Raw genomic sequence first — 14,617 nt, forward strand, 5'->3', positions numbered from 1 at the left:
AGATCCCGGCACTCACCGATGATGCCGCTGTCCCTGCTCTCCAGCGTGGACGTGGGGCTGGTGACGGCCCCATAGGTGCAGTCCTTGGCCGTGGCGCTGGCGCTGGCGGGCGGCAGTGTGGAGCAGGGGCTGCTGGCCGGCGGCGAGGCCGTGCTGCTGGTCAGCGTGGAGCAGGGGCTGATGCGCTGCGTCACCGCCGAGCTCTGCAAAATGGGGAAGCAAGAACACATCACTCGCCACGGGCACTGCGAGTGGGAAAGCCTTTCTGCAGCTCACACTTGAGGATTTGCTCTGACTGGTGAGGTTAAAAAGTGCTTTACAGTTCGAAATGGAAACATCCGCCAGGCCACCCCCCACCTGTGGCAGACACTGGACTCGTTTTCTGCTTCACGCTTCAGAGATCCCAGCTTCCATTTTCAGTAGGAGCCACGGGAAACATAAATAGAAGTATTTATCAAAAGCCTGATTCCATACTTGATCGGGAGTTTTGATTGTTTTGTTAGTATTGAACTGAAAGCTTAAAAAAAGTAGAAATAAGCAAAAAACATGACAGAAAGGTAAATTCCGTGCCTCTGATGAAGTGGAGAGCTCTGGGGTAGGAAGCACACAGTTTGATTTCACCTTTACTTAACAGTTACAATCTATCCAGGAAATCCTACAAGGATCTCTGGGCCATTTCCATCTGCCCAGAATCCTTGTGGGCATATAGTTTTTATTTTGCTCTACAAATGTTTCCTCCATTCCAGGAAAACAACACAGATCCCTTATCTAGATACCAGATGGCCCGGCCCTGCCCTGCCCAGGCATGCTTCCCCCACCAGATGAAGTTTAAACAAACCCTCAATAATATGGAAAATAAAGCAGCACAAAGAAGACACTATTTTAAAAGTGATTTTTGATAAGACCCTATAGGATACTGTGTGCAAGGAACCTGGAGGAGTTTATCCATCTAATCCTGTGCAGGGAGATGGATTTATTAAAAATCCAAAATCATTCTTGAATTCAATTTGCTATATGACAAAGCCCTTATTTTAACCATAGGCTACTGGATACAGAAGCTCCCCTAGAAAAGGTTCTCAGACACATCCTGGAGTCCTCTGCAGGGCACAGAACAGCTATGGAGGGTCAAGGGGGTTGGCAGGTGCAGGTGACTTCTTGTGTACCCAACACATCAACTTCATCACCCTTACACTGGACATCACAATATTTTCTTTTTAAATAAATGGGCAATTTCCACACTTTCCTTGCACGGGACTGACTGACAGAACAGGCACCCACTCACAAGGTGGGCACTGGAGGAACCACACCCTCGGGAGGGTAAATTCAGTTACTGTTATTTTCCATTCTTTCACATTCCAAGCACTTACTAGTACCTCTCCTTGTCCCCCAGTGCCTTCTAGGAACTGCAGGCAAGCTGACTGCTCTGGTAATTTTGGCTCTCTGAACATTCTGGTTTCACACATTCATTACATCACCTATCATGCGCTTTCTTTCTCCATGAACCTTTTCCATCTCCTCATACAGCAATTTTTCAGATGTCTAAATGCACTACTGATTTTTTCAAATCTGCTTTTAATTTTAAAAAATTATTTCTAACTCATTCATTGTAGTGGCCAAAATAAAAACTATTTGTATGTCATATTCAATGAAAATATTCCATTATTTTTTCCCTTTAAAATTGATGGGGTTTATTGTTATTAATATAACCTAATGCAGGGCTCTTTTTGTCTTGCTGTTTGGCTTGTGCCATACAGATGTTTTGACTGAGCTACCCACTCACAGTGGGATTATCTTCTGATTTATCACAGCTGATGGGACTCCATCAGCACACCTGAGCCATTTACAGCTTTTTCCAGTATTTTCTTTAACTCACTGACAGTCCAATGAACTGCATCAAGTATAAGGTACTTTAATTAGAGAGCTTTGGACAAAGAAGGCCAAGGGTATCCTGGGATGCATGTGAAAGGGTCATGCTGGCAGGGGTGATGCTTCTCCTCTGCCCAGCTCTGATCAGTTCCATATTCTTTTTCTGTTGGGGCAGAATTGTACAAAGAATTCCAGGTGGGGAATAACCCAACCCAATCTCAGCTGGCCCTGCTTGAAGCAGAAGGTTGGTTTAGAGGATCTCCAGAAGTGCCTGCCAATCTCAAACCACAGTATCTAAAAATTCAATCAGCTTACATATGCGATCTTCCAGAATGTAAACCTTTATTACTATTATTATAAATTCTTTATGGTGGAGTTTTTCTGTCTTTTTTTTAACTCATTTTAAACAAATCCCCACTGAAACTTATCTCAGTACAAAATAACATCCACTGATTTTAAAACATAGAAATCATTGCACTTTAAAGCAAATTAAAATTCAGTGCAAAGATGGTACACTCATCCTCCCTCCAGCTGATAAAACTACTGTTTCATGAAATGCCAGAAGTGATAGATGTTCCTTTATTTGCTGTGTTATCAATGCAGCTCCTGAGAAACAAGCTCCTTGCAACTGGAAATTATGAAATAACACAGTATATCACTTGGCATTGATTGACATGTTTTATTTTTGTATTGATATAGAAAAATGTTCCTCTGTGCAAGTTTTAAATATAAATTTCCATTGACAGAACATTCTGTATTATTATTGCTGCTATTTCATCTGTCACATTTTCATGAACTTTGAAAAATTACTCTGTTCTGCCAGAGCCTCAATGTCCTTTGTGCTGCTCTGGCAGACAATATAGTTAGAAAGAATTTCCCAAAAAGTAAGAGAAAAAGGATTTAATCCTCAGCATTTGGGATCTTTCATTAAGGAAATCATGATTAAAAGCAAAGAAAACATACTATTTTATTACAATCTGGATTAGAGAATATATCCTTGGATATATTCAAAGTAAGGCAAGTGGGGAAAAGGCAATGTAGAGATGTACAGATTGGGCAGGTTCAGTGCAAAACTCCCATTCCCTTATCTTCCTTTCAGCTTAAGCACTGGTGAGATGGCAAATAATTATTGTCTTCCCTGAGAAGGCAAGGCATGGCTGGAATAACAAGCAGCACCTTTTGAAACAAAGAATGTTTTATTTGCTCTGCTCACATAAATGAACACATTAAAGCAAAAAAATCGTTGTAATTTTTAGATTCATGAGCAAATTACAGGTCAAAGTCTCAATCAGATTTTAATTAATCAATGATTAATAGAAGAATTAATCTTTACAAATTCCATAAACATCTCATTGTGTGATTTTCAACACAACTAGAAATATGGTAGTGGAAGAAATTCAGTTTGGGATCTGGAGTTTTCCCAAAATTTGCTGCAATTCAGAAGCAACTTTAGCTTGGACAGGATTTGTTTGCTGAGACAGTCAGTGGGAGGTGGCAGAGTCAGAGGAGAGCCCCAGAAATGTGGGACAGCGGGGTGAGCTGGGGGTGAGCTGGAGAGGCTGATGGAGAAGGTTCATTCAGCCTACAGAAAGGACAGCTACACTGGATCCAAGGATAGCTGCACTCTTCCACTATCTGCAAGGCCTGGAGAGAAGACACAACCATGCTACTCTCAGAAGTGGAAAGGCAAAGGAGAAGGAGCTACAGTCACAGGTTCCATCGAGGGAATTTCCTATCAGGTAGAAGAAAAACATTTTTCACAGTTGAAGTTGGTGAGCCCAAGACAGGCTGTCAGGAGAGCCCACTGATCTCCACCAGTGGAGATCTTCCAACCCTGCCTGGACAAGCCCTGAGAGCCACGGCCCCTCCCTGAAGCCAGCCCTGCCAGGTTGACCTCGCAAGATCACTTCCAGCCTTGAGTATTCCAGGATTCAAGGCAAGTGCTGACATCAGGAGACGCTCACAAAGGAAGGAAAAAATTAACTTGGCAATTGAGGAGCCAGCCTCTCTTTATCTTCTCCCAAACATGAATAGCATTCAAAGGCCCTGGAAAACTTTTTCATGCAAAAATTAACACACAGCCCAAGATACCAATTTAGTTTAGAGGACAAGTCTCTGCTATTTCTCTTTAGATTTTTTTCTTTTATTTATTCTCCAAAGACATCTTTAGCTTTAGAGAAAAGATGGGATTTTAATTTTTGTCAAAAGGTAACAACAAAAGGAACCATTTATAGTAGAAAGCTCTGCTTGGCTTTGAAGTATTCAGTTGAAATAGGCGTCTGTTCAAAGGACATTTTATAGCCCAATGTATAGTACAGTCAATTTTAAATCCACAACTTCCTTTAAAAAATTGAATGGGAAGTGTTAAAAGTGTAACATATGTGTTAAAGGCAAAAACTTTACAAATCGCATTTCTTGGCTCTCAATCAAGCTAGCTCATGCAGGACATCAAAAACATCTTGTGTCAGACAGTCAATCCAATCTGGCCTTGGACAGCTTCCAGGGATCCAGGGGCAGCCACAGCTTCTCTGGGCACTCTGTGCCAGGGCCTGCCCACCTCCACATGGAGGAATCTATCTCAGCTCTCTGGCAGTGGGAAGCCATTCAAGTCACTCCATCCCTTGTCCAACATCCCTCTCCAGCTCTCATGGAGCCCCTTTAGGCACTCTGAGCCCCCCCTGGAGCTTCTCTTCTCCAGTTTGAACACTCTCAGCTCTCCCAGCCTGGCTCCAGAGCAGAGGGGCTCCAGCACTTGGAGCAGCTCTGTGGCCTCCTCTGGACTTGCTCCAACAGGTCCACATCTGTTCTGTGCTGAGGACAGGCCACTTTTCACTGACTCTCTTTTTAAAGAATTCAGGTTCTTTGAATCACATTTATATTAAATATCTGAGTGACTCATGCAGAGTCACCCAATGACAAAAGAACAGAGAACTGGAAGTAGTTACTGAGTTTTGTGCTCTTATGCTACATCCTGGGTTGTCCATCTGTCCATTTAAATACAAAAAGGAGTGGGAGGCGGGGGGAAAGGCTCCTATTTTCACTCTCAGCAAAACTGCAAATTGTCCTCACCTGAGGAAAAGGAGGGAGAAACTCGCTCAGACAGTTCCTACAAAATCTGTATCATAGCCCAAAGCCTTCCAGCCATCCAGGGATGTAACAAGCTCCATCACAATAAAGATTTTATGATTTGCCTTCTTTATCTGTTTTCAAGCATGAAATCACCTTGTTGGGCAAATACGAGCAAGAACTGTGACTATCTGTAAAATCAGGCTATTACTATTTCCCTCTCCTTTCTGCAGACACTGTGAGTCTTTATGCAACACTACTGAAGTAATTCTGAAATATCACAGAGGATATGCCAGGCAAGTACAGATTATTTTGGTCACTATAATCTGATTAGAAACACTGCCCACTCCTACATTTGCAGAAACAGAAAAACAACAGAAGCTGTCTCACATGGCTGATCCCTGAACCACGGCCTACTGCTCTGTAAGGATGAGTCACCACATGATGAAGAGATACAACCTTTACCTCAGCACCATTATTTCATCCTTAGGAGACACCTGGTTGCCATGGAATTAGACAATAACCACCCTCTCCCAAACTCCACAGTGATCCCAACCCATGTCACTGGGGATCAGGGGGGCCATACCTGGTTCTCGTCCTGCACCTCCATGCTGTACTGGGGCCCTGGCTGAACCTCCGTGACTTTCTCTCCGAGGAGGAAGCCCAGGCGAGTCATGAGTGTGTTCGCTGCCTCATCTACGGACGGAGGGGGTCCCAGCTCTTGCTCAGTATCACCTAAACAGAAGAAAACAGATTCAGGCAGGAGTTTTTCACTTTGGCTGCTGCTCAATGGCTTTACCAACACACCACCACTACCTGCAGTGTACCCTTAGTATCTGGGTTTTCAAGTCTGTTTTACCATTCCATGCTGGTCATTGTCTCGAATGTTAACTGCTGCTTCTCCTCTCACTACTTGTTATTTTCTCAGCACCTCCCATGGAAACACACCTAAGTATCTTGTCCCTGTAGCAGAAGCACCAGAGCTAGCAGGGAACAACATTTTCTGGACCAGCATTGGAGAAAAGAGTGTTTGCTCTCCTCCCTCTGTTTCTTGGAGGCACAGAAACTGCCTCCAAATTACTCACAGAGAAGACAACGCTACGAGAGCCATTTGGAAGCTGCTCCACGAGCTGCAGAGCAACCAGCCCGTGCTACTGAGTAGTTAACAGGAAAGACCAGAAAATACATGTGCAACTTCCACTGTCACCTGCTGTCCCCAACACACTCATGGTCATATGGAAATCAAGTCTCTCCAAATACAACTCACCTTCTGCCCTCATCTTATGGGCCATGCCACAAAGCAGCCTGCCTGCCAATTCCCCATCAAGTCTACAAAACAGGCCAAAAACAACATTCCTAATAACTTTTTCTATTTCTTTTTCGCACCACCTATAGGGAAAGCAGTACAGACAAGCTTCCAGCTTGCAATGCACACCAGGAAAAGGCTGGGCATGTATAACAGCATTTCTGTATCCCTTTAATTTTAGGTATAAAGTCTGTGGAGTTTTTTGACTTGTACTATCACACATGTAATTTGGGCTCCAAAAGTCAAGTTCCTTCCTGCTCACACCAGCAGCAGGGTTAAAGTCTGAAGGTCAAGTTCTTACCACATTACACTGAAGTAATACTGTGCTTAGTGCCGTTATAGGAGACTGATTAGGATTTGCAATTAGTCTGCAGTTAATTATTCATCTGATAATGTACAATCTGGAAAAGAGCCCATCTCCATTTCCCAGCTCTGCCCTGGTTTGGGCTCCTCCAGCACTCAGCCTGCAGCAACAGTAAAAGGATGCTACTTTAAATAAAATATTGCTTTTTGGTAACTTAACTGAAACCCACAAATCACAGAATCTGGGATGTGCACAAAACCTCAGGAAATTTAAGCCAGCTGCTTCCATAAATTCCCATTTAACCTCACTGAGTACAGCTCACAGAAGCTTACAGCAATTTTTGGATGTCTCATCTGCACTACTGCAAATTAAAAACCCAGGAGCATCTCCCATGCAACCACAACTGCATTCCTCTACCACGAGCTCTGGGAGTTGAGCAATTGGAGCTGTCCTTCCACTGCAGCTTCTCTATTATGAAAATGGATGATACAGTAGGTCCACGTAAGCTAAGTTACTGAATCCCCATTGTACTGCTTGAACCAACACTGACGTGAATCCCATAGATTTAAGAAAGACAAATTTAGATGGATGGCCCAATTTGCGGAACTGCTGACCACCCACAGTCAATCTGTGGGCATTTACTGGCTCTAGGAGCCCAAGCCAGAACAGAGACATTTATGTAAAGTGAAAACTAGACAGACTTCTATTTCCAAGGTTATTTCTTTCTTTAAAAAGGCAGACTACCTTTTTAAAGGTAGACTTCTTTGGTAAAAGCCATTCCCTGGATATGGCTCCACAGCTAATTGTACATTCCCCATTCTGTCTTCACAACCATGATATTAAAAATATTCAAATGGTGCTGACTTACACATCTGGGCAGAAAGGAACAGCTGGATCTACCTCTGCACTGCCCACCTGAAAGGTTTTAGGAATGATCCAGGTGCAGGGCACTGGGCACAGCCAGTTTCCTTTGGCTTAGCGCTAGGAACAACTCGTAACCAAAATTCACTCAGTGGAGGTTGAGTTTAACCTTGTTCTTAACCCCCTGCTTCTTTAACTACCCCTAAAACATCTCCAAGGGGCACGAACCTGGCTTTCTCCTGTAAAATACAGAAAACTTACAAGCTTACCCCAAGTCATTGTGTAGGTACATTGAAGATATAGGGGATAATAATTATGTGCTTTGATAACAGTCCTAGTGGCAGAGCATTGGAACCACAACATCAACCCAAACCAGTCTGTCATTGTAATTCACAGAATCATGGAAAGGTTTGGCATGGGAGGGAGCTTAAAGCCCATCCAGTGCCACCCTCTGCCATGGGCAGGGAACCTTCCACTATCCCAGGTTGCTCCAGAGACCTGTCCAACATGGCCTGGGTGGGCCGCGAGACTGCAGAAGATGAGATCAGGGGCCTGGAGGAGGTCAGTGCTCCAGGGAGAGGTGTGAGCCTAAGGCAGGGCAGGCTGTGCAAAGCCTGGTAAGGCAGACATCGGAGAGAGGAGAGATCAATGGATCGATGGATCGATCAGCTGGGACAAGGGCTGGGAGCAGTGAGGCCAGGGGGGAACCCAGGATGTGGAAGGACATGGAGCAGCTCTGCCATGAGCCTCCCCCAAGAGCTCCTCACCCATTTGATAGTGCAAGAGCAAAGATCAAATGCTACACTTAAGTCATTCGTAACAATAATTAAATCAAACATTCAATTATTTAGATATTTCAGAAAGAGTTGAAATACCTAAAGCTCACACAGACACCTTTTTCTCTTTATTTTAAACAATTTTAGCAGATCCCAGCAGTGAACACCCCCATACTTTCCACCTACTTCTGCCCCTTTTTAACTTAATGACTTTTTCTCTGACTGAACTGCAAAAATGCCAATTAGAATGAATGCAACCTGAGCTTGTCAAGCAATTTAATACCTCTGATTCCCCCTTCAAAAAATTCAATCCACTTTAAATATGTCAGCAGATCTCTGCAATTCACCCTGGAATTTACCTGATTTAGGCCATTTAGGAGCAATTCCACAGAGCCTCGCAGCTCTCTCAGATGTCTTATCTACAAGCACCCTTTGGATTTCTGAAAGGGTCAACTCTAACACCTCTGTAGGCATCACATGCAGCAGGATGGAGTTCATAAGTGCTCATAAATGTTCAGAGTATTCCTTGAAAACCAAATATATCATTTTATGGCAGAGTTATTAGGTTTGCTCTTTTCAAGAAACCATTCAAAGTGCACAATGTTTTTGTACACTGTAATTTTCAAATAGTGTTTCTGTTACCTCCTTTCAATTCGTATTTGAAAGCTGCCACATATTTCAGCAGCAATTGCTTACAAGCAAATTAAATTTCTTTATGATTTATTTGGTAATTCTGTGACTGGTTTGATAGCCACCATCATCTAATTCTAGAAAATGATGGAGGGTTGTGCCCCTGGGAGACATTAACAATGCATCTATAGTCCATAGAATATTTCTGGTTTAATGGCTGTACTTTTACTTTCAAAACATCTGACATCTATTGAAGTGAGTGCCTAACAAGAACTGGGTAACAGTTCCCTTAGTGGCATCTGTCCCTGAATTTGCCTGAGTATGAGACTGTTTTACCTTTAGGAAATCAAAAATTCTTGAATTAGCAATGAAAAAAAGAGAATAGTTATGTGCGAAGAACAAGCACCTATGGAAGACCAGAAATAAATGATACTATTTAGGACCCTGATTTTCAATTACATAACTGCAGAGTTTTATCTAACAACTTCCCTTCCTCCATGTGACCTGAATCTGTCCCATTATTATGTACATCTGCTTTAAATTATTCTGGATACACTTGAGCTGTATTTGGAAAACGTCCTTGACCATTTCTGCATATCCCCCTAATCTCAGAATTAATGGAAGATTTTTTTCATTAGTCTTGTTTACCATCAAGAAGAGATTTTAAAAAATGTAGCCACCAAGGATGAAGGCTGCCCTATATGCATCTCTGTAAATGGTAATTTTTGAACTGCTGCACCTCCAATCCTTGGGTCAGTTTTGAGAAAGGCATTGAGGCTGGAGTGCGTTCAGGGAAGGGAACGGAGCTGGGAAGGGGCTGGAGCCCCAGGAGTGGCCGAGGGGAGCTGGGAAAGGGGCTCAGTCTGGAGAAAAGGAGGATCAGGGGGGCCCTTGTGACTCTGCACAACTCCCTGACAGGAGGGGACAGCCAGGGAGGGTCAGGCTCTGCTCCCAGGGAACAGGGACAGGAGGAGAGGGAACAGCCTCAGGCTGGGCCAGGAAAGGTTTAGATTGCATTAGAATTAGAAAGATTTAGATTGAGATTAGGGAAAATTTCTTTTTGGAAAGGGTTGTCCAGCAACTGCCCAGGGCAGTGGAGCAGTCCCCATCCCGTGAGGATGTGGCACCTGGGGATGGGGTTAGTGGTGAACTTGGTGGTGGTGTTTGGAAAATGGTTGGACAGAATGAATTCATTAAAAGCAAATCTGACTAAATTATGGTCTTTGCATTTACAACACTGGCAACAATCTTGAAAATTTACTACCATTACATACCTGAGTATGTGTACTTTCAATGATTGGAGAGGGAAGACTCTACTGTCCATGTAGATGAGATCCATTTAAAATTTGTTCTTTCTCTAAAGTATTAACAACTCCACTCAAATAAAATCACCCACACTGTCCTTATAGTGCCCTGAAGTTATATAGAGCAGGAGCTGTAAGTTCATCCATAAAATGCAGGTGGAGAAATACCACTGAAGTTACTGAAGGGGGCAGACAGAGGTGACAGATGCATAGGTAAGTGCACACATCACCACAGCTCCTCTTGCCAGGCAAGACGGATGCCAAGAATAGATGGGAATAGAGCAGGGAGCCCAGGAATGCTACCCCAGGCAGACTCCGCCAGCAGCCAGGAGTGGCGAGTAGCAGTGGGGACCTGCTCGAAGTGCTGACTGTATGGGATGGGACCAGGCTTCCCCACAGGGATAGGGCTCCTCATGGGAACGTTCAGAAAAGCCAGTGGGGACTTGACTCTGAGAAGACAAAAACAGCAAGCACAGAAGTCAGGGAGGAAAGCTGCAACAGTCTCAGTCCAAACACAGGATTTTGGAGCCTGCAGTAAATTCCAGGGCACTGGAGGAATTAGAAGCCAGGCTGGTACAACCAGTGCTTCCAAGCAAGGCTGCACTTTCAAACTGGCAGCTGGCCAAAATGATCATGTTTGGACTCAAGGTAATTATTTTCAAGCGATTTGGAGTCAAATAATTAGTGACATAAAATGTCAAAAATTCTGCTTAATGAGGCAGAAAATCTACTGTGGTACAGGAGGTTATGGGCAAATTGATCTCCTTTCTTCAGGGTCCAAGGGCAGCTGTGCTGCCCTGGAGAACAGAGCAGATGGGACAGAGGGAATGTTGATGACTGAAGCCAATTTCACCAGGGGAACAACAGTCACTCTGGATAAGAATAAAGAAGTTCTTGTTCTACAGTCCTGGAGAGGGTGAGGAAGTCACAGCAACTGGCAAAAGAGCACAAGTCTTGGTGTGGCTTTCAGAGCACTGCATATTTTCATTTATGAGCAGCTCTCCACAGCATCACTGAAATTCAAGGACTTTAATCCATAGCCACTGGGACACATGAACCAGACTTATAAAAGAATGGAGCAGTTTCCTACAAATGCAACCACCCCTTCTTCTATTGTTACTGCTAACAATAATGGTAAAATGAATACTGCCTCCATAAACAGGAGAAACAAAATAACAGCATCCCAAAACACTGTAGGAAAAAAAGAAGTAGAATTACTGACTACTTCCTCTAGACTCTAAAGTACTTGGGAATAAATATCTGAACCAGAAGGAAAAAGGGAGGACTCATTAGTCACTCTAGTCACTAATCAGCACAACCATGACCAAGACCTCCAGCAACCACCATCTCTTTCCTTTCTGCCTCGTTTAGCAGCCCTGTATTTCCACTTAGGGCAGGCATAAACACAAGGTAAAGACTAATTTCAAATTAAATGCCACCTAAAGAACTCAACAGGGAACTAAAAAATAAAATCAAGTTTGTGTAAAGACATCAAGGGCATTACAAGCAGGAGCCCAAACACAGCTGGGATGGTGCTATCACCGAGTGCCAACACACAGCTAATCCAGCCTGACTGACGCTGAGTAAGGACAGAAATACCACAAGGTGAACAATTATGCATCTGTTTGGTTTATTGAGGGAGGTACAACATGGATCCAGGGAAGCATCACCCATTGGTTGCACTGCTAAAATGCATCAGCACTTCGAAAAAGTTGGCTTGCTTTCTTTCCCTTCTCCTCCAGCTACATTTTTATGACAAAAACTTCCACTCCTTTAGAGCAGAGCATGGACACTTGCTGGGTCTGTGCCTGACAGTACACACACTTCCTAACAGATTGCCCAGAGAAAGCTGTGGCTGCCTCCATCCCTGCAAGTGTTCAAAGTGAACCTGAATGGAGCTTGGGACAACCTGTTCTAGAAGGTGTCCCTACCCATGCCAGGGGGTGGGATTGAATGATCATTAAAGTGCCTTCCAGCCCAAACCCTGCTGGGATTCAAGACCATCAGTGTGGGCTGCTCTTGTTGTCAAAAAATAATACGCTAGAAGAGGAAACTCCTCTGGGAGTGTCACTCAATCAACAAAAAAATCTGCCCCACCTGCTCAGACGTGGAAGAAGAGGTTTTACACTGATCCTTGCAGGCCCATCACTGACCGTTTCAAAACCATCAGGGTTGGTTTGCTTATGTACGTATTTATTCGCCACCAGAAAGCTATAAATATTCAAAAAGCCAAAGTATTAGCACAAAAATGTTACTGTTTCCCAACAGGCCTGTTGAAAGCAAGCACTGCTGCTTGCTGAGGCAAAACAACTCCTTAGATCCCCTGGGATCCATCCCCATGGGCAGCCAGAAGTGCTAGGCTGCTGCTGCTGAAGTATTTGAAGTGAAACACACCTCAGGAGCCACCTAGGTTACATTTTTGAAAGCAGCTGAAACAATTTCATCACAAAAACACAATGTGGATAATTTTCAGCCTTTTCCCCTCTTTTTCCCCCCTTTTTTCTCTTCCAGGTAGACAAACCCAAAACCTAGGTTGTAAGGGCTGGGTATTAAGAGACTGCACTAGCAAGCATCAAGAAAAGCATGTTGTCTCCAATTACTTAACAGTTAAAATGTATGAGAATAATCAATAGCATCTCTATTATTTTCACTTCTTATCTTGAACAACTCCACTTTGGTAAGAAGATTCAATAAACCCTAAACTCCAGACCCAGCCACTATTTTCCAAGTTGCAACCTGCAGTTCAAGCAAACTCGATGACACCCAATGGCAACTGGTCTGTGGCCAATCCCAAATGGATTCACACCTGGAACTCTAGCAATGCCTTCAATATTCCTCCCTCCAATCCAGAACTTGTTTTGTAATACAGGAGTTTATTCTGAAACTGCTTCCATGTCTTGATGCGACAGAAGGAACCAACAGCATCCTCCCAGGAACAGCACGTGAAAAGTCAATTGCTTCCATAGCAACCAATGTGCCAAATTATGGCTCTTCTGCAATTAGGGCTGATCACAATGATTTCCCATTCCCTTCAGGTCAGTGGACTTGACAGTGCTGGGACGACCACAAGATACAACAGTAAAACCATTTATCAGATCAGTTGATTTCATTATTCTCTCTCCTTTCCCCCAGTTCATCACTGTTCAATATGACAGAGGTTGGACCAGAATTCTGCTGGGAAAATTTTTTTGGGGTTTTGTAGGATTTTTTGGCTCAGGGCCTGTATTTTCAAATGAAAATTCAGAGAGCAGTGATGGTGCATTCCCACTTAAAGGGCTTTTTCTAAGACCCAAGAAGCATTTTGTTGTGTTTAGGAGAAACATGTGGATAGCATAAAATAAAAAATACACATTTAAAAAGAGAGAAGAAGCAGCAAGCAGATGTCAAGCACAACGACTTTTAATCAAAGGAAGAGAAAAAGGAGTGATGAGATGAACACCAGTGCTTCTGCCATGGTAAAAATCACTCCCCTCCCTGTCTGTGGTGGGAGCACCGCAGTGATTCCTAACTCAATCAGGGTTGAAAACAGACACCTGACAGCCTAATGTGCAACAAGCAAACTAGATACTCAAGATTTGTGTCCCAAAATTTCTGAAGAAGGAGTCACTCAAAAGATAATGTCATAACAGACACAGCCCTTTGGAACACAACGACAAGGTAATAAATGACATAAAATGCATCTGCAAACATTAATCTGAGGCAAAAGGCATTACCTGAAAACATCATCCATCTCTGATAGTTTTTAATAGGTTTTCTGAGTGCTCAGAAGTCAAAAAATGTTTTAACTACCATGAAAAACAAAAAGCAGCTCTAAGAAAGATGCCCTCGTGACCACAACGAAGAACCAAAAAGTGAGGACAGCATTCACCACACAAGCAGTCCCTCCTGGCAGGAGTGATCACACGGATAAAGTGGGGGAAAACCCCTACACATTAAACTGAGTCACCAGAATCACTGCAGAAAAGGTTTGACAGTTAAACAACAGAGGTTGGAAGGTCAATTCCTGCTATTCTGCTTCCTCCTTGAAGAGCAATGATGGATATGAGGGTGTCATCCCCAGCCTCCCTGCCTTCAGAAGTTTGACAAAAGACAAATAAATGCCTCTGTTGAAATGCCTCCAGGACTGGAGCAGAGACAAGGAACGAAGATGGATCAGAAACCTTCCAAGACCTCCTTATAAAGTCTCTGCTAAGTCACAGAGTCACAGAATGGTCTGGGTTGGAGAAGACCTTATAGCTCATCCAGTCCCACCATTCACTAGACCAGGTTGCTCTAAGAGCCATCCAACCTGCCCTTGAACACTTCCAGGGAAACCTGTGCCAGGGCCTCACTACTCACACAGCGAAGAGACAAAGAACTCCTTCTCCACTTGGGACACTTCAAGTCAGGAAGTGCTGGACTGAAATCTGAACAACCTCCGCAACTACAAAACCATCTACAGAAACATAATTTTAGATTCGATGACCATTGTGGGTCCTTTCAACTCAGGTTATTCTGTGATTCT

At 43.5% G+C, this 14,617-nt stretch overlaps 1 protein-coding gene across 10 annotated transcripts in view; it reads right to left on the reverse strand.

Moving 5' to 3' along the window:
• TANC2 (tetratricopeptide repeat, ankyrin repeat and coiled-coil containing 2) overlaps nucleotides 1-14,617 on the reverse strand; it is a 154,540-nt gene that overhangs the window by 69,862 nt on the left and 70,061 nt on the right. For all 10 annotated transcript variants that reach the window (XM_033078947.1, XM_033078950.1, XM_033078951.1 and 7 more), the window contains 2 exons: nucleotides 5,519-5,667; nucleotides 17-203 (listed from right to left, as the gene is read on the reverse strand). In XM_033078947.1, coding sequence (XP_032934838.1) covers nucleotides 17-203; nucleotides 5,519-5,667 — 336 coding nt within the window. The remainder of the gene's footprint in view (nucleotides 1-16; nucleotides 204-5,518; nucleotides 5,668-14,617) is intronic.

This window comes from Catharus ustulatus, chromosome 23 (genome assembly GCF_009819885.2).
Source record: "Catharus ustulatus isolate bCatUst1 chromosome 23, bCatUst1.pri.v2, whole genome shotgun sequence".
In the NCBI taxonomy this organism is placed as follows: Eukaryota; Metazoa; Chordata; class Aves; order Passeriformes; family Turdidae; genus Catharus; species Catharus ustulatus.